The sequence below is a fragment of the Rhodnius prolixus genome, unplaced genomic scaffold (genome assembly GCF_049639745.1).
Source record: "Rhodnius prolixus isolate KJV_2025 unplaced genomic scaffold, Rpr scaffold_1, whole genome shotgun sequence".
Taxonomy (NCBI): domain Eukaryota; kingdom Metazoa; phylum Arthropoda; class Insecta; order Hemiptera; family Reduviidae; genus Rhodnius; species Rhodnius prolixus.
Window position 1 is genome coordinate 58,773,574 of NW_027411581.1, and position 21,571 is coordinate 58,795,144.

General features: G+C 31.6%; 1 protein-coding gene across 2 annotated transcripts; it reads right to left on the reverse strand.

Moving 5' to 3' along the window:
• Positions 1-1,516: 1,516 nt before the first annotated feature.
• On the reverse strand, positions 1,517-21,571 carry LOC141446009 (sodium-coupled monocarboxylate transporter 1-like). 2 transcript variants are annotated; one of them, XM_074112344.1, is made up of 14 exons: positions 21,473-21,571; positions 16,567-16,770; positions 14,330-14,489; positions 14,160-14,225; positions 14,022-14,070; positions 12,743-12,810; positions 12,293-12,447; positions 11,878-12,018; positions 9,979-10,087; positions 9,106-9,215; positions 8,629-8,812; positions 3,376-3,462; positions 3,009-3,163; positions 1,517-2,815 (listed from the first exon to the last, which is right to left on the reverse strand). In XM_074112344.1, exons 2-14 carry the CDS (start codon positions 16,755-16,757, stop codon positions 2,485-2,487), a joined length of 1,806 nt encoding a protein of 601 aa, XP_073968445.1. In that variant the 5' UTR covers positions 16,758-16,770; positions 21,473-21,571; the 3' UTR covers positions 1,517-2,484. The 2 variants fall into 2 exon arrangements, with proteins under 2 accessions (XP_073968445.1, XP_073968444.1); XM_074112343.1 differs by lacking the exon at positions 21,473-21,571 and adding an exon at positions 18,353-18,665.

The following is a 21,571-nucleotide window of genomic DNA, read 5'->3' on the forward strand; positions in this document are numbered from 1 at the left end:
AAATGAAATAACTTCAGAAAAATGGGGAAAAAATTAAAATTCAGTTTAAAGAAAACCCAAAACCCTAATATTTCGATTTTAATTTGCTGAAATTATAAGCTGAAGTATGAATGAATTGTTGGGATTCAGTTGATTTGTGTAGCTTTTGTCAATAATTCAACTCTTACACAACTTTTTAAAGAGCAATTTGTGGAGATATTGATTAGTTCTAAATATTTCCGATAGATAGCATGGTAGGTTCAATATGACAGCTTTGAAATGGTTTCACTTAATAACGTTTTTGGGTTTACTTTTTATTCTTACTTTTATTTGAAGACAATGTATAGAAACAAAAAGTATCTCCGGAAAAATACAAAATCAATAAATGAATTCATTAAAGTTCTTTTAGATTTAAAAATCCTTAATACACACAAACAGAAATCCTAATATTTACGTTCAAACAATTAGGGAATTCCTTATTTTTCCATTAATTTTGTAATCATAACCAAAATTCAGTCTGCCATGTGTATACATTCTATCTCTGGGTTAATTATTAATAGGCTAAAGCAGAAATCCTAATATTTACGGTCAAACTAGACGAGAATTCCTTATTTTTCCATTAATTTTGCAATCGTGTCTCAAAATTCAGGCGACCCTGTGTATACATTCTACCTCTGGCTTAATTATTAGTAGACTAAAGCAGAAATCCTAATATTTACGGTCAAACTAGACGAGAATTTCTTATTTTTCCATTAATTTCCCAATCGTAACTCAAAATTCAGGCGACCCTGTGTACACATCCCACCTGTGGCTTAATTTTTTAATATACTGAAGCAGAAATCCAAATATTTACGGTCAAACTAGACGAGAATTCCTTATTTTTCCATTAATTTCCCAATCGTAACTCAAAATTCAGGCGACCCTGTGTATACATTCCACCTGTGGCTTAATTTTTAATATACTGAAGCAGAAATCCAAATATTTCAAGTTAAACTAGACGAGAATTCCTTATATTTCCATTAATTTTGCAATCGTGTCTCAAAATTCAGGCGACCCTGTTTATACATTCTACTTCTGGCTTAATTATTAGTAGACTAAAGTAGAAATCCTAATATTTACGGTCAAACTAGACGAGAATTCCTTATTTTTCCATTAATTTTGCAATCGTGTCTCAAAATTCAGGCGACCCTGTGTACACATTCCACCTGTGGCTTCATTTTTTAATATACTGAAGCAGAAATCCTAATATTTGCGGTCAAACTAGACGAGAATTCCTTATTTTTCCATTAATTTCCCAATCGTAACTCAAAATACAGGCGACCCTGTGTATACATTCCACCTGTGGCTTAATTTTTAATATACTGAAGCAGAAATCCTAATATTTCAAGTTAAACTAGACGAGATTTCCTTATTTTTCCATTAATTTTGCAATCGTAACTCAAAATTGATTTTTATGATTGATGTTTGCAAAAATTACAAAATCCAGGCGCATTTAAAAATGTATGTCAAATTTCAAAAGAAACACACTGGATGATAGTTCAAATTTTTATTTTTTTTGAAAATTTCATTTATGTACAAAATATCATGACTAGAATAAACATGTATCCATCCACTCATAAAATCTCTTAATTACAATTTAAGCATGAATAATATACATTTTTTAAATCTCTTACACCTTGTAAAAGAAGGTATTAGTTTCTTGCTGATTTTACAATCTATGTTTTCAGGAAATATATCTGTTCTGAAGTCCACCATTCCGGAAAAGAGGTTTTATACACATTGGTCTGAGGTTGGTCATGGTAACTAAAACCAGGAAATCGTACAAACTAAAAATTTGGTATCATTACTCAGCTTCCAGGTAATAAGTTTTAGATAAAAATTCCAAAACTAGACAAGTGACAAGTTACAGAAATGAATTTTTTAGTTTTTTTTTTATTTCTTCTCAAAAACGGTGCAAACGATTTTCTTTAAAGTTTCATATTACACTTACTGCACTCATGTAGATTTGTAACATTTTTCCCACGAGGAAAATGCTTCTTACTTAAGAGTGTTCTGGAGCTCAAGCTTTCCTCTAAAGTTTGAAGAAAATTTCAATGCATAAAATGTGGTAAGAGAACACTTGAGAGTTTTTGAGGAACTGAAGTACTTAAAAATAAAATTAAAGAATCTTCAATGAAGCTATTACTTCTCCAATGCTTGTACGTTAGTTTTCTTTTTCTTTATTGAAACGAAATTCTTCTTTATTGTAGCTTGACTAGATTAATAAATTGGATGGTCGCCTCTGTTAGACACAATTATTTCAGAGATTTCTAACTTTGGTGTTCTCATCATCCTTAGTTAAGGAGACCTACGAAACGTTCATTTTTTAATTGGTAGATCATCATTCAAGAAGCAACATTTTTCTTTGGTATTTTCTTGTAGGAGAATTAGCTTGCTTTATTCTCGCAAAAAAGAATAGAAGCTTTACTCTTTTTTTTTTTGTTTTTATGTCTTTAGATTTTGCCATTATTGTAACAATTTTTGTTGGTTACTGGGCAAATCTTCATCAATAATTTCTTGGAGTGGTTTATCACAATCATTTTCTATTTCTTTGATATAAAACTTGTCTTTATCATTATCCTTTGGAAGAAATTGCCTTAATTGGGGGATGATAAGTTTTGGGTCCAGTTTGGTGAGATCTTGATTTCCAGTAAACAGACTGACTAAAACTGCAACTAGACTTCCGAATGTTAGTGCAATTAATCCATAGTACAGATAGGAAAGACGGTATAAGTATGGTACATCATTTGATATAATTACTTCGGTTCCATAGCCAGGAAAACCGGAAAAAGTCGAACTGAAAAAAAAAGAAAGAAGAGTGTATTAAGACAAAGGTTTCGCGAGGAGAAGATAATCAGTTTTGGTAGCATTTTAAATTATTTCTTATTATAGTATTATTATATAATTTAACCTAATAATTATAAGTTCGAGGTAAAAAACAAATTTGAAATACGTCTACTTGATAACTGTAGCTTTAAGATTTTACTTACTTCAGTCCATCTGGAATTGTCTGATTGCTGGAACATCCAGCTGTGCTCATCACTTTTCCTGGATACTTGATGTCACCACTTATTATTGCCAGTTGAGCGCCAGTAGCTATCCATATAGTTGCTGCCATTCCTGCCAGAGTGCCACAAATTGCACCCTACGAAATTTTGTCAATTTTCAATTTCTTTTACAGTAGGCATAAAGTGTATTGTGATTGTTTCAAACTACTAAAATAAATTTTTAGCGTAAATTACGCTAGTTATCCCTCACATCTCCGAAAATTTGCCATTAAAAGAAACCACAAGAAACTACCAACTGGAAAATAATGTAAAAAAAATTGAATAAAATCTATGATAAGCTGATATTTACCTTAGCGTTACCCCATGGATAGAACATTCCAAAGATGTAAATAAAGAGGGTGCCTCCACAGGCGATTCCATTTAAAGCAATAGCACCCTAAAAAACCATTAATACTGTAAGTGATTCATAATAGTACAAAATTTTCATGATCTTTTCTTGCTGAAACAGCAAGTATACTTACAGCCCAGTCAAATTAGGATTTAATCTCGGAATGGAAGATAATTAGCTATAAACTTGTATAAATCTTTGTTTTGGCACTTTATAAGTTGACTCAAAAGTCTTACAGATCTCGCGTTCGCGTCACCGGAAACCGATGCTCAAAGGTCATGAAAATCTTATTTTTTTAGTGTTAATATCTTGTTTTCTTTCACTAATGACATTTAAAGTTAATACAAAAGTTGTAGAGCATAAAATTCTCTACAAATTTGGTTCCATACAATTTTTCATGCACTCAACCGTTCTTAAGATAGAGCGCGAAGAGTGGGAGGCGCTTAGCCGTATGTATAGTAACGTATCTAAAGAAACTGCGATAGGCAGACTATCACAATCAAGATGAACGCTTCTTTCTTAAATAAGCCCGGTCCAGCGACTTCCAGCAATTGAGAATTTGGACAAGCGTGTATTATAATAAAATAATACAATGTTAAAATGAGGCACTAGATCAATGTATACACAATAGGCTGGCTAGTCTCGCAGAGGTTTAGAAAAAAACGAAAATACAAAATCTTCAATAGTTTTGCCGGGATTTCCATAATTTCTGTTTCTAACTTTGTGCTTTAATGCCAAGCGTATATTATATGCATTAGGTCGGCTGGTTTTGGATGTAGATATTCAAAAAAATGTGAAAAATACAAAATCTTCAATAGTTTTGCTGGGATTTCCATAATTTCTGTTTCTAACTTTGTGCTTTAATGCCAAGCGTATATTATATGCATTAGGTCGGCTGGTTTTGGATGTAGATATTCAGAAAAAAGGGAAAAATACAAAATCTTCATTAGTTTTGCTGGAATTTCCATAATTTCTGTTTCTAACATTGTACTTTAATGCCAAGCGTATATTGTACAAATTAGGTCGGCTAGTTTTGGATGTAGAGATTCAGAAAAAAGGGAAAAATACAAAATCTTCATTAGTTTTGCTGGAATTTCCATAATTTCTGTTTCTAACATTGTACTTTAATGCCAAGCGTATATTATATGCATTAGGTCGGCTGGTTTTGGATGTAGATATTCAAAAAAATGTGAAAAATACAAAATCTTCAATAGTTTTGCTGGGATTTCCATAATTTCTGTTTCTAACTTTGTGCTTTAATGCCAAGCGTATATTATACACATTAGGTCGGCTCGTTTTGGATGTAGAGATTCAGAAAAAAGGAAAAAATACAAAATCTTCAATAGTTTTGCCGGGATTTCCATAATTTCTGTTTCTAACTTTGTGCTTTAATGCCAAGCGTATATTATATGCATTAGGTCGCCTGGTTTTGGATGTAGATATTCAAAAAAATGTGAAAAATACAAAATCTTCAATAGTTTTGCTGGGATTTCCATAATTTCTGTTTCTAACTTTGTGCTTTAATGCCAAGCGTATATTATACACATTAGGTCGGCTCGTTTTGGATGTAGAGATTCAGAAAAAAGGAAAAAATACAAAATCTTCAATAGTTTTGCCGGGATTTCCATAATTTCTGTTTCTAACTTTGTGCTTTAATGCCAAGCGTATATTATATGCATTAGGTCGGCTGGTTTTGGATGTAGATATTCAAAAAAATGTGAAAAATACAAAATCTTCAATAGTTTTGCTGGGATTTCCATAATTTCTGTTTCTAACTTTGTGCTTTAATGCCAAGCGTATATTATACACATTAGGTCGGCTCGTTTTGGATGTAGAGATTCAGAAAAAAGGAAAAAATACAAAATCTTCAATAGTTTTGCCGGGATTTCCATAATTTCTGTTTCTAACTTTGTGCTTTAATGCCAAGCGTATATTATATGCATTAGGTCGCCTGGTTTTGGATGTAGATATTCAAAAAAATGTGAAAAATACAAAATCTTCAATAGTTTTGCTGGGATTTCCATAATTTCTGTTTCTAACTTTGTGCTTTAATGCCAAGCGTATATTATACACATTAGGTCGGCTCGTTTTGGATGTAGAGATTCAGAAAAAAGGAAAAAATACAAAATCTTCAATAGTTTTGCCGGGATTTCCATAATTTCTGTTTCTAACTTTGTGCTTTAATGCCAAGCGTATATTATATGCATTAGGTCGGCTGGTTTTGGATGTAGATATTCAAAAAAATGTGAAAAATACAAAATCTTCAATAGTTTTGCTGGGATTTCCATAATTTCTGTTTCTAACTTTGTGCTTTAATGCCAAGCGTATATTATACACATTAGGTCGGCTCGTTTTGGATGTAGAGATTCAGAAAAAAGGAAAAAATACAAAATCTTCAATAGTTTTGCCGGGATTTCCATAATTTCTGTTTCTAACTTTGTGCTTTAATGCCAAGCGTATATTATATGCATTAGGTCGGCTGGTTTTGGATGTAGATATTCAAAAAAATGTGAAAAATACAAAATCTTCAATAGTTTTGCTGGGATTTCCATAATTTCTGTTTCTAACTTTGTGCTTTAATGCCAAGCGTATATTATACACATTAGGTCGGCTCGTTTTGGATGTAGAGATTCAGAAAAAAGGAAAAAATACAAAATCTTCAATAGTTTTGCCGGGATTTCCATAATTTCTGTTTCTAACTTTGTGCTTTAATGCCAAGCGTATATTATATGCATTAGGTCGGCTGGTTTTGGATGTAGATATTCAAAAAAATGTGAAAAATACAAAATCTTCAATAGTTTTGCTGGGATTTCCATAATTTCTGTTTCTAACTTTGTGCTTTAATGCCAAGCGTATATTATATGCATTAGGTCGCCTGGTTTTGGATGTAGATATTCAAAAAAATGTGAAAAATACAAAATCTTCAATAGTTTTGCTGGGATTTCCATAATTTCTGTTTCTAACTTTGTGCTTTAATGCCAAGCGTATATTATACACATTAGGTCGGCTCGTTTTGGATGTAGAGATTCAGAAAAAAGGAAAAAATACAAAATCTTCAATAGTTTTGCCGGGATTTCCATAATTTCTGTTTCTAACTTTGTGCTTTAATGCCAAGCGTATATTATATGCATTAGGTCGGCTGGTTTTGGATGTAGATATTCAAAAAAATGTGAAAAATACAAAATCTTCAATAGTTTTGCTGGGATTTCCATAATTTCTGTTTCTAACTTTGTGCTTTAATGCCAAGCGTATATTATACACATTAGGTCGGCTCGTTTTGGATGTAGAGATTCAGAAAAAAGGAAAAAATACAAAATCTTCAATAGTTTTGCCGGGATTTCCATAATTTCTGTTTCTAACTTTGTGCTTTAATGCCAAGCGTATATTATATGCATTAGGTCGGCTGGTTTTGGATGTAGATATTCAAAAAAATGTGAAAAATACAAAATCTTCAATAGTTTTGCTGGGATTTCCATAATTTCTGTTTCTAACTTTGTGCTTTAATGCCAAGCGTATATTATACACATTAGGTCGGCTCGTTTTGGATGTAGAGATTCAGAAAAAAGGAAAAAATACAAAATCTTCAATAGTTTTGCCGGGATTTCCATAATTTCTGTTTCTAACTTTGTGCTTTAATGCCAAGCGTATATTATATGCATTAGGTCGGCTGGTTTTGGATGTAGATATTCAAAAAAATGTGAAAAATACAAAATCTTCAATAGTTTTGCTGGGATTTCCATAATTTCTGTTTCTAACTTTGTGCTTTAATGCCAAGCGTATATTATACACATTAGGTCGGCTCGTTTTGGATGTAGAGATTCAGAAAAAAGGAAAAAATACAAAATCTTCAATAGTTTTGCCGGGATTTCCATAATTTCTGTTTCTAACTTTGTGCTTTAATGCCAAGCGTATATTATATGCATTAGGTCGGCTGGTTTTGGATGTAGATATTCAAAAAAATGTGAAAAATACAAAATCTTCAATAGTTTTGCTGGGATTTCCATAATTTCTGTTTCTAACTTTGTGCTTTAATGCCAAGCGTATATTATATGCATTAGGTCGCCTGGTTTTGGATGTAGATATTCAAAAAAATGTGAAAAATACAAAATCTTCAATAGTTTTGCTGGGATTTCCATAATTTCTGTTTCTAACTTTGTGCTTTAATGCCAAGCGTATATTATACACATTAGGTCGGCTCGTTTTGGATGTAGAGATTCAGAAAAAAGGAAAAAATACAAAATCTTCAATAGTTTTGCCGGGATTTCCATAATTTCTGTTTCTAACTTTGTGCTTTAATGCCAAGCGTATATTATATGCATTAGGTCGGCTGGTTTTGGATGTAGATATTCAAAAAAATGTGAAAAATACAAAATCTTCAATAGTTTTGCTGGGATTTCCATAATTTCTGTTTCTAACTTTGTGCTTTAATGCCAAGCGTATATTATACACATTAGGTCGGCTCGTTTTGGATGTAGAGATTCAGAAAAAAGGAAAAAATACAAAATCTTCAATAGTTTTGCCGGGATTTCCATAATTTCTGTTTCTAACTTTGTGCTTTAATGCCAAGCGTATATTATATGCATTAGGTCGGCTGGTTTTGGATGTAGATATTCAAAAAAATGTGAAAAATACAAAATCTTCAATAGTTTTGCTGGGATTTCCATAATTTCTGTTTCTAACTTTGTGCTTTAATGCCAAGCGTATATTATACACATTAGGTCGGCTCGTTTTGGATGTAGAGATTCAGAAAAAAGGAAAAAATACAAAATCTTCAATAGTTTTGCCGGGATTTCCATAATTTCTGTTTCTAACTTTGAACTTGAATGCCAAGCATATATTGTACAAATTAGGTCGGCTAGTTTTGGATGTAGTAGTTCAGAAAAAAGGGAAAAATACAAAATCTTCATTAGTTTTGCTGGAATTTCCATAATTTCTGTTTCTAACTTTGTGCTTTAATGCCAAGCGTATATTATATGCATTAGGTCGGCTGGTTTTGGATGTAGAGATTCAGAAAAAAGGGAAAAATACGAAATCTTCATTGGTTTTGCTGAAATTTCCATAATTGCTGTTCCTAACATTGTGCTTTAATGCCAAGCGTATATTATATCGTACACATTAGGTTTATTGGTTAGGTCTATTGATTTCTGACTTTGTACTTTAAGAAAACGTAAATCAAAAATGTGATCACTAGTTCAATTTGTTTTCCTTCCTTACCTGCATAATGGTACCCATTTTTTCTACCAAGAACACCAGTGCCCCAGCAACAATTCCCAATATAACCACGGTCATCTTCAGTATTATATTGGCCAAAGAGTCGTTGATTTTCTTCGGAGACAATGGCCTTATAAAATCGTCCAACAGCGTTCCAGAAAGTGTATTCAGACTTGTTGACAGAGAACTGTAATTGAATTCAATTATTACTCTTATATACCAGTAGTTCAGTTTTTCAAATATTACACCATTATCTATAATATCTAACACTTTTAAGAGCATAATTACTTGAAGAAAACTATTCGTGGGAGTTATATTTTAGTAAATATTGAATGACTTTCAGTAGTGTTGAGACAAATTTTTAAAAATTATTGTTTTTAAAAGATATTTGATTGGAAAATAAGTTAGAACTTAACGTGGGATAATATTATATGATTTTAAAATGCAATCATAAAAGTATTCTTTAAAGTATTTTAATACCTGAGAGCTGTACCAATTACTCCAGCAAGAAAGATCCCATTAAATCCTGGATATTTTCCAGCAATATCTAAAGCATAATATGGTAATATCTGACCTGGTTTTGAAACTTTCTGAAACAAAAAAAATATATATATCTTCAGATGTTGTTGTTTATATTAGTGTTTTCTAATTTTAAGTTGGTCTATCAGTAGTTATATACTAAATGTTTAGGTTTTGATTAAATCTGTGCTAAATATTTAAAGAAATTGGGAAAAGGAGGTTTTCTCAATTTGGAGCTTGTTATAATATCCATGAGCTTTTAGGTCACTTGCTGTAGACCGAAAACTTGGGATTAGAAATCTTTTTGCGGATCAGAGAAGGAAGTCCAGATAAAATTGTTTCCTTCCAGGTGATAAGGTGCACTGTATTGTCTGGAAGATTGGATCCAGAAAGTATTGGATGCTTAGATCATGTTGAGCGTATGTTTATCCAAGCTTGAGGCTCTGTCACTGGTTTTCCTTCCAGTGCATTTGGATTTGGGAACACCTAGAAGGAGCTAAGCTAGAAGCAGCTGTCTCTTGCAGATTCTGAGGAGGATGAAAGAGGCTCCACTACATCTTCTGTCCGTTCTGCGATTCCACCAGTCAGGGAAGATTTGGAAGTTAAGGTACTGTATCAAGTACTTCGCGAGAAAGAAAATTCTAGTACTTTTAAAGTTAAATAGAATCAAGTGCAATAAATACATTAAAATAAATAAATAAAACCTCAACCGAACTTTATTAGCTTCAATTTTTATTTCAAGATTAATCAGCAAATTGCATAACACACGAAGTTTAATGTTTTTCCCAGATTAGTGTTTGGTTAAGTTGAACAATTACAATTGTACTATAATACCTTTGTCATTACTGGATCACAGTCATGGTAGTAGGCGTAAATAATCAGACCACTGGACAAGCATATTATCTTGGTGACAATTACTCCAGCACACATTATCCAAGACACTCTAACAGATAAATTACCAATGTTTATCACTTCAGTTAATTAAAAATGATTTTTGAAAACATAAAGTACCACTTATTGGTTATTAACTAAATATTAGTTTAAAATTATATCGTAAACTTCACAAACTGTCAAATAGAAGATAATTTTTGGTACAGACGTCGTTGACATCTTTTCTATGACATCGTTGATTTCATACGTTGCAGGAGGCATGTTTTTCTTAATTCAGAGAAGAGCTCAGATTTATCCATCTTCAAATTTGTTGATTTATCAAGGTTGAAAAGCATTTAACTTCCACCTAAAAATGGTCACTTGCATCACTGGCTGAATCAGCCACATTTTCATCTTTTGAGGTTATTTCAGACCAACAATATTTTAGATACTACAATATATACATTCAAATTGTGCGGTGCTCCTCCCCAGTAACAGCGAAAGTTTCCAGGGAGGGCCCAAAGCTTTTTAGGTAATACAATTTTTTATAAAGCCATACATGTAATTGAGTAATATGATCTTACAATGCCTTTTTCCTTTTGAACTTCTTATCTGTGCAAACTGGATTTTTAGGCATGACGGTCCAAAAACAGATGAAGAATAAATCTGCAAAATGCTCCAACAAGTGCCATGAATATTTCCTTTTCCGTCATCTATTTTCCTTGCTTCCCATTAAGAACCCCGTACAACTTATGAAAAGAGTTATAAGTACCAAGTACCTACTACAACATCTACGTTTGCGAATGCTCTATTAAGGAAGCAATACGGTGCAGATACTTTTGCAGGAAATTGTGCCTAGTATTTGCCCTGAAGCAGGCCAAAGCCATCGAGTAGATCTAAGGAGATTCTGCCTTCTTTAAAGTTAGTAGTTTCCTATTTCGTCCCAGTCCCTTTGCTTGATACTTGACTTTTCCACTTATAAATAGACTTCACCAATACCTTAATATTTCTGAAGAGGATGGGGTTGCTCCTTGCTTAAATTCTCTCGAACCAGGCCACCCTTTTCATTAGTATGTCTTCATAATGTAATGTTTTTTTTGCCGGTTTTTCTTTTATTCTTTTGACGGCGAACTATCTACCGCTTAATGCCGTTCAGTGTTAAAATTATTATTGCGTTGAAATTTTCTCTTATTGATAGTTCTGTTAATTTCATTCACAGCAGCACCTGTCTATATTCTAATTCAAACCAGTTTTGGATATTCATCCATTGACAGAGATTAGTTCATCATGTGGTGTAGTAAATTTGGACATCACTTCAATACTTTGGATTGCAATACTTCTACGAAATAGTAGACCCATTTTCACAAAATGTGCAATGGGAAGTTATTATTACAATAAATACAAGTTAATTGTATTTTTGTTAAATTCAGGAGACCAGCAAAGCTAATATGCATTGTGGTACTGGGTTCGATTCCCGGTCTTGGCCTTGGATTTTATTTAATGGTTAAATGAGAAATAGTAAAGTACGTTTGCTATTCGCCTCCGTCCACGACACCTAATAAATGGTAGTTGGACTTTAAGCCTCGCCTGTAAAAATAGGCGATTACTTTACTTTACTTTTACTTTTTGTATTTTTGTTCTCCGCGGCTTCACAATCATGATAACTTTTTTCTTCTTTATCGTTCATACTTACTACACAATAATATCACCATACATTATTATTATAGCAGCAATATAATTAATAATCTCTATGAAAACTTTATCAACTATCATTAAAGATGGATAAAAATTCGATAAAAAAAACCGCTAATTCTATATAACTTGATCACTTAATGGCCTACAATATATGTATTTTTCCCTTACTGTCTGGCTTGACGATATGTTGCGACAGAAGCGTATCTCTGAAAAGACACTGGGTCCAATGCCAAAAATTTCACCCAAGTAAATGTCATTCCAATGACTACAGTCCAGAAAGTGTTTCTTCTTGTTGGATCCACATCAAAACTGTAAACATATTAAACTGTAGTTAAAGTAATTAATTTAAAGTGAGGATGGGATTGTCAGGAAGAATGGGGCTCTTTAATAAAATCAATTCGAGGCGGATACTCTAAGGCCTGGAAACCAGAAACTAAATGTGCCTCTTCTCTAGCCTGATAGAAAACCGTTATCCAGGATCCAGCTCTTACACTCAGTCTTTACACTGGTTAATTGCAATCCGGCCAGTTTTAAAACTAATTATTATTTTAAAAAACTTAACCATATTTTACATATGACTTACTTGAAAAATTCCAATCTTTCGCCGTTTCCTGCAGTCGCCATAATATTTGAAATACCTCCCGCACGGACAATGCCCAAGATTAGCACCGTGATCATTGCTGCAGCTATAAATATACTTTGCAGAGCGTCCGACCATGCCACAGCTTTTAGACCTCCCTAGATAGAAGTAAATGATGATTTTAAATACCATTCAGATTTTTCCTTTTCACATATAATTGGCGTGAAAGTATTGAAATTATTTTTTATTTTAGTCTACCTTCGAAGTAGTAGATTACAAAGTTTATAATTTTTTTTGTTTCTTGGAGAAGAAATTGAACATAACAGCCAAAACTGTAAATCGTAGAACACTCCAAAAAATGCAAAATGAACCATTAGAACAATTTTTGTTTGTTTGGAGTGCTCATAAATAAAATAAACTTCTATATTTAAATAATTTTTTAAAAAAACTTACCAGTGTTGTGTAAAATACGCAGAATGTACAGATTACTGGAACTATGTAGATTAATGGCAATCCAGATACTAAAAAGAAAGAATGAATTTAATCCAAAAGGAAGCAAAATTATTGCTCATTCCGGGCGTAATTTTGTATTTATTTTTTGCTAAGCTTTCAACCTTGATTACAATTAAATATTATGATTATTTATTAATACTTATAATATTTTTCACTTTTCTGTCCTGACTGTTTAGGTTTATAAATGTACTTAACCAATAAGGAAAGAAAATTCACCAAGTTTTAACGTGAACAATAGAAAAAGTATGATAATTATTAATAAGTATAAGCCCTGAAGATGACCTAATGCCTAGTCCGAAAGTTTGGTAAAAAAATAATAAAAAATTATTATTGAAAATGGCGATAATAATGGCGATAATATTTCTCATGTTACCAGTCACCAAAAACGATGAACAATACTGTTATACTTTTAGTTTTTTTAACAGTTAAATGAAATAATTTACACACATCATCCATCTCCCAAGGTATACTTATACATTTTAAATGGAAAGATATTTCATCGAGCTGTTATCTTATTACTAGTTCCTCCTTAATTAATTAAGATTAAACAATTAAGACTGTGAACGGGTTCTAAAATCACTGCAATGTCAATGGAAATGAGCCTTAAACAAAGAGACAAATCCATGCCTTTAAATCAAGGAAATAAGCGTAATAATTCAGGAAAAACTTTTGTGCAACGTTGCTGAAAGAAAAGCTTACATAACTCTGCAGTCTCAATATATATACGTTTATTACTGACAATTTTAGATAGTTAAAAGAAATAAATATTTTTGATTTTTTTAGTCTAATATTATTACATAAGGAATAATTTTCTTTTGTAATTATACCAAAACAAAAGCCATTCTCTCGTAAAATCAATTTTGTTTCTAATAATAAATAAATAATAATAATATTTTACAGCCTACTGACAAATTATGCGAAGGAAGGGTTTATTTAGTGCAACTGGACTCTCGAGCATAGATTCTGGTTTTAATCCAGATGCTTCCCATTACCGTAATTATTCCTAGAAACCTCTTATACCTCATTGAACAGTGATGAACAGTATTGTCTATACAGGGAACTCTTGCAGGATATTTGTCACTTCCAACCATGAGAATGGAAATGATAGAAACTGGTGCGAATGTATCACATCTTTTCTCTGAAGTTATCAGGCTTCAAACCACCTTAATTCTGATGAAAACTTAATTTAGAATATAAAATCTAAAGACAATTTTAGTACCTTGAGAGAAAGCTAAACCGGGAGCGTAGATTACAGTCGGCGTGTTGAGCTGAAAATTTTATAAAAATATCTTTGAGTCATAACGTACGAAAGTAAAATAAAAGGATGTAAAGACTGAATAAAATTACCAATATTTACCAATGTTAATATAAACAAAATAGCTCCTATATTTCTGGCCATTTTATTGAATCTCATTTCTAAATACTGTAGGAAAAAACAAAACCTACTTTAATCTTCTTTTAGTTTTTAAAACAATATTTTTTTATGATCACTTTCTCTCGCTACAGTAGTTTACTTTTTTGTATTACCTCGAACATTGATGATGCGTTTAGATTGTAGATAATTGGTAGGAAAAAAATATTTAAAAATATCGTAGCCAATAAAATGCTTAACATAACTGCTCCAATTTGTGTACCAAATACGTATACTTCTGCTGGTAATCCTAACAAGTTCAGACCAGATCCAAAACTGAAATGATATATTTAATTAATTAGAAGTTGTCTAGTTTGAAAGTTTTAATTAAATAAATTAATTAGAGTTTAAAATAAGATATATATTCATAATGATTGATTGTTAGTTGGATTAAGATGTTGACAAAAAAAAAAAAAAGATAACTGTGCCACAGATAACTGGGAATAATACCGGCTGTTTTGGGGTTTAGGTCACGGTGATTAATGGTAACAGTGGAATTGGTCTTGGAGCCCACAAAGTCCTCTGAGGTATACGAAGTAGGGGCAGAAAACAGTTGCAGTTTAATTACAACAAAAACTATAAAAGAAATGGAAGTACCCTTATCAGTTATTTAATAATGATAATAAAGTAATTACAAACTCTTCAGAATAAGTATATTGTATTTCGATTGTTTAGATTTCACGTTGCCAGAAATGTGCAATTGGATTTTGCAAGAACAACTTTTATGTTTTATTTATTTATAATTAAATATTGCTTATTCTTATGTTGTGATATTCCATATAAGTGCAGTTTATATGCAAGCAATGCATAATGAATCACGTGAAGGTGAAATAGGCAATAACTGTTGGAAAATAAAATGATGTAATTTGTAAAAACAATAATAAAAATAAGATTGTTTTTTTTCTCTAAGTTTCTTAAATTATACTTATCTATTCTAAAATTCTATTTGATTAGTTCTCTCCATATAGAAATAAAAATTGGAATGTAAATATCTATTGCAAAAAACAGTAATTTTGTTTTTTTTTAATTGACATTTTAAAAAAAGTCCTTTAGGTTTTAGATTTGTTCTTTCACTTTTGTCACCACATTCGCTAGCCTAAACAACTTCGTGGGGTTGGGATATATGTTACACTTAATATGATAGAGTGGGAATACAGGTTCGCCTAGAGATTAGAGGGGATCCTGTTCCCCAGGCGCCGCAACCAAAAGAGGCTTTTAGTTCGACTTTTTGTTTCGTTTTGTACAGCACTCAAAGTTATCCCAATAGCCACATTTGGGTAATATCTCTTCTGGTTCCCAAGTACCAGAGATTTGATATCGCAAATTAGCCGTTACAGTAGCTGGCAAATAACAACCTCACCTATCCGGCAGGCTCCAAGGATCGTTTAAGAAGGGTTCCTCTCGGAATCGCCACTAGTTACTCATTACTTGGGTGCTTGTCACTGCCCAGCTCTGAAATACTAACGACCGCCCAAGAGTCTTTCCAAATCAACCCAAATTTAGGTATGAAGTATCCCAGACTAGGATACATAACTCTAAAAACAGCTCCTCCACTTTATGGCATTACGAGTCGCAGAAATAGTGGAGTAAACTTTAGACTAGAAGGCAATACTCACTAAAAGGTGGCCTAAAATTCCTGATTTTTTATTTTGCAACATTTTTTTTTTCACTTCTTATCAAAAATGAAGTAATTACTAGGTACAAAACTGAAAAATAGCATCAACTTTGGTCCAAGTCTCAAAATAAGAAAAAGTAATAATCCATTCATAAAGTAGTGATTGTTAAAAAAGTTAGGAACTTTCAATTTCTCTGAAGTAGGACAATCAATTTCCAAGCTCACGAATTTTTCAATTTTTTTAGCACTAACAAGCCTTAAAATGGTAAACATTACCTCATTAAGTCATAAAACATGCAAGGGAGGCTGGAGAGATAAGTAAAATAGAAGTTTATTCCGATATATTGATAAGTCAGAATAACCCAGTTTCTCGATAATAAATAAATACAGTATTCATCTATTAAGAACTTTAAAAAATATACAATGTTGCTTAATGATCCATTAAATTATCATAAATAATTGGCACGACAATTTACAAAGAAAAAAAAAAAGGTAGCACCAATTCAGAAGTTGGGAACCACTGTCCTGAGATTGGCAAGATTAGTGGAGATCTGAAGAATGCTTTTTATAATAGTTATCAGAAATAAATCGAATGCAATTAAAATTATGGAAATTAACTTTGAACATACATCTTAAAAATAATCCTTTATGATTAGCTTGTCCCGGAGAAAAAAAAGTTAGTTTTATTGGGAAGTGGTAACATCAAGTAATAACAAAAATATTATAAGAAATATTTACCTTGCAATTAACGACAAAGCTATGGGTAGAACTGGCATTTTGCCACCTCCAAACATGTATTCTTTTACAGTATTATCAGTTTTCTTTCGTGTAAAACCAAAATACAGTCCAATAGCACCGGTGGCCACGAACATTGACGAGAATACTACATATTCATACCAGGCGAAACTCTGTTGATCATTGGAAGCCATTGTGCAAAGAGTTCTTAAATTGTAAAAAATAAATACAAATAAAAATTAATGAGATTGGTGCACAGTCACAAATTGACAATGTGATTAATAGTATTCACAAAATCAAATGAAAATAATTAAATAAAAAAAGATGCCTCCTATTTATAGGTAACGCCATGATTTTTGTTTATCAGTAGATTTTGAATTTTTATACAGAATGGAGATTAATATCAATCAATCACTCGACAAAATTTAGAATTATTGAAAAACCCGAAAATTACGGAACTCTAATACTTTTATTATTGTCAAGTGCCTTTATCAGTATTTAGTCTGCGACTAATCCCTCTCGAACTCTTAAACCTTCTTAAACTGTTTAATTTAATTAATTAAATATTTAATTTAATTGTTTAATTTGTGCTCTCCGCCTTAATTATTTGTTTGAGAACCTCTTTCTGATGAATTAAAAATTATTATTAATTATTACAGAGTTCGTCATAGCAAGGTAATTGAATTGCTAAAACAGATGCCAAGAATGCTTGGTAACAATTTAATTAAACATTTTATGGATTCAATATGAGCTAGAATAGCGTTTCGAAAGAAGGTTGAGATAAAGTCTCTATAAGGTTGATGATGATGTTTTAAGATTTTTTTTTTTTTTTATAGAAAACTGAAAACTTTATAAGTAAAAAGTTTGTAAAGTATTCGATTCGCTCTGGGTCAAAATCCAGAATAGGGTGAATGTGTAATAACTAATAAGGTTCTAATAAAAATCCAGGATACTTTTTGAGGTTCCCTAAAAAAATAGGTTTTTATAAAAACATGACTGTGACTGAATGTTTGTTTAAATCAACTATCTCCAGAACGAGAAGTCGCAGGGAACTGATCCTTTATATTTCGCTTCAAACATACCAGGAGGGGCCCACTGTAAACTTCCTTAACCTGAATTACCACTTTGCCAAAAAAAATTGTCACTTTTTTTTGGAATTTTTCTCATTCCAACATTTTCAAACTAATTAGACAAATCTAGATCTGTAACTTTTATTTCAAAGTAAGTTTTTCTTTGGAAATTCAATTAACGGCACTTCTAGAAGAGGAAAATTGGGTAGACAGGTTCAAAAAGCGCCACTTGTAACTTAGTGTTAACCATTTCACGTGTGTTCTATTAGGACTAAATGTGTTACTGTCACTTTATCAAATAGATTTTTCGCTTTGATCAGAGTTTTTCGATAAAAAAAAAATGTCTTTTAAGCATTGAGCATAATTTTTACAAACACATATAACTTTTACTTGAATTATTTTCAAAGGATTATAATTTTTGGAGAGTTAGTCGATTAGGTTATGAGTAAATACCCTACTATAAATCTTCAGTGCGGTGAAAAGTAGGAGCTACAAACTGAATAATTTTGAAGAAAAAAATAGTGTATTTCTAAAATTGAGTTCTTAGAAAATGAGACATTAAGAACTTTAACAAAGTTTAGTGAGAGGTTGTTAAGAGATTGTTCACACTTCATTTTTTGTGCTATTCAAATATAATTTTAATGATTATTGAGTTTAATCTAAAAAGGATTTTTATTTTAATGAAGATGAATTTGATGATTAGATAAATAATTACTTACCCGCAAATACTTTCCTGCTGTTTTTCTTCGAATTTAAAGATATTTCAGACGTATGAGTACAATTGTAAAAATAACAGTGAAATTGAGATAAATTTCTCCTTGGGTAAATTATAATAAAGGAGGGAACAGGTAAATATTATAACGTTTTGCGAGAAATAAATATTAGGTTTATAGTGTAAACTGAGATAACATAGTTTATTTTTTACTCTCTTTTGACCTCAGTGTCACAGGAAGAAATACGATCTTATTCGATGCCCTTAAGCGACCTGAATTGTGTCAAAAAATGGCCTCGCTGAACCAAACTTCGTGAATTACCCTAAAACAAATCCTTGGAAAAATGTTTCAAAGAAAATAGTCAGCTGTCCCTTTCGAAAAATCTCTGCTCCCCCCAAAAAGGGATAAAAATCATTCAATAAATTGTTATTTCCAGAAATTTTCTTTAAAATTGGACTTTAGTGTATAGGTGCTTTAGATTACTTGAAATGACATTTTGAAGGGATTCTATCACCCCTTTAATAATTTTATTTGTGATTTAATTATTAATTTTAATGACTAAATATATTATTAGTTAAAAAATATTGTTTACATATTGTTAGACTTATCTCGTTTATTTTATTTATTGTAGTAGCAATAATTAGTGCTAAAGCCCATTACTGTAACCTCAACCCGCATCCGTCAGTGATCTCTATTTGTTGCAGCATCCTTCCCAGTTTCTTTCATAGAGCAGTTTCCTGCCATCTTCACTTACTCCATCCGTCCATCTTAATTTGGGTCCACCTACCCGCCTAACCCGGTATACTTCTTCCTCCATGAAACTTTTAGGCACTTCCTTATCAGAAGAAATCCTAACTGAGTGGCCCGTCCATTTAAGCCTGCCATGCTTGATCATTTTATTAATGGGAAAATTGCTGGAATTCCTGATTCTATCTTCTTCAAAACGTACCCTCTTGGACTAGGGCCGTTGATCCGCCGGAGAATTCTTCTTTCAAAAGCTTGTTGCATCTTTTTTTTTAACATTGAATTTACTATAGTGAGTCATATTTAAAAGAAATAAATAGAAAATTAGAACATTTTTATTTTAAAATGAAGTGCTAAAGATTATGCATTGATAGTTGAAACGTTAAGAATGATAAGTACTTTATAAAAAAAAATATAATGTTCAAAAAATGAAGGCCAACAATTTTATAAAAAAATTGCTTTAGCAACAATAAAATATCAATTTACTAAGATAATAGTGCCCGAAATGGAACCGTCAATGACAAAGCTTGATTTAGCTTACGCAATTTCAAAAGGATTACAACAGTTGTTGAATAAATAATAATAAATTAAATTTATATATACATATCTATGCACTATACTGTAACGTATCAAAATAAACAGTGTTATCAAGTTGCAAACAAAAGTAATGTCTAAATTCTGTATTATAACAAATAATAGTGACATCATTTCGAATTTTTGTTTTTAAATTAGATTCTTATCAAATAAAAATTTGGAAGAATGTAAAAGTGCCTCAAACTTGAGTTAAATAGAACATTTGTTTGTAGTGAAGTTGGCTCCCAATGTAGTAGGTAATGTTGTCCACTAGTTGACTATTGGAGGACGAATTGCAAGATTTTTGAGAGAGTGGATTGGCAGACGAGTCTTGTTAATAATACTCTTGTTAACTGACCTAACAAACAATATTAATTCCGTTTCAAAAACAATAGTTTTCCGTGAAAACAGAGACAACTAAAACTGGTGTGACATGAAATAGATTTTAGACCTTAGTTAAGAAGAGACTAGGGTCAAATATAGTTTGAAAAATGCATTGTTTTAAAAGTATCTGATATGAATAGTCCCACGACTTGCTCTAAGCGGAATTAGGTAATCGAATTTTCTTGATAAAGACAGTTGACTTCAGCAGTTATATGTGTTGACTACAACAAAATACTATTGTTAAATATTACATAAATATTGACATCACAGCTCAAATGGAACTCCCATTGGATTCAATATTCTCAAAAATAAATAAATAAACGAACAGAAATTTAGTTGCAGAACCAATTGTATTAATAGTCGGAGCTAGATTCGAAAATGTTCCAGAAAGGAGGAAATCCATTCAGTAGAGTAGAACATCCGGTAGTCTTCCAACATAGAGTTTCAAACCAACACACATGATCCTCTTCAAGGATATTCTCAAGACATAGGAACGTACAGTAAACAGGAATAGTACTTTAGAGAGAAGCTAACCTCTCAGAATTCTTAGACGAATTTTTAGCTAGTTTTTTTTTTTTTCAAACAAACATTGCTGATCAATTTGAGTAGGATGAATGAACAAAGTTTTGACCAAAATCAAACCAATGGGTGTTTTCGCGAAATTCTATTTAAACAAAACAAAAAATTAAAAACATTTGGAGTAAATTAAATAGTACTTGGAGAATTTTACCCAACATATTTCACCCATATTAATTGTATATAAGTGGTACGACTAAACTTTATCCTTTATCTTTTAGAAGGAAGTCTATTTAGTCTTTCTTTTACAGTAACGCCTGATTTTTCTTAGAAAAATATTTCAACCTGAGTGTAACCCTTGTCCTGTACAACGAGATTTAAGAATAACGTTGCAGTCGTTTTTAGAAAATATCGAAGAAGGGAAATCTGTTTAGTTAAGTGATATTTCCACCTTACTGTTTTTGATCACTCTAAATAGTCTACATTAATATAATAATCGCAATACTTCCTTAACAGAAGCAAAACTAAAGTCCCATAATAAGTTGGTTTCAAAAAATGGTACCTAAAAGCAAACAAAGGATTTCAGACGATGCACTAAAAAAAGAAAGAAATATGTAAAAAAAACAAACTAAACAATTTGAAGGATCTACGTTTGAAAACTACAATGTAGAAGGACGTACGTGATGTTTTTTTAAAAAAGAAAACTGCGAGTGTGATTCAATCAATGTATTAAATAATTTAGGTAAACAAGCTGCTGGTAACGAACAACAAGTAAAACAGGCATTTTTACGGACAGACATTGGCAGTACAGGCACAACAAAATGGAACTGTAAAATAGAACCTCAGAATATTGCTAGAATCTAAATAAAAGTTAAATGGAACTAAATCATTGCAAAAATATCAACTTACAAAACTCACTCGGTGAGAATCTTTAAAAAACTTCAACACAGTATTAATTATGATCACATAAATTTTGTAGAACCTCTTTCAACTAATGCTAAAACACGT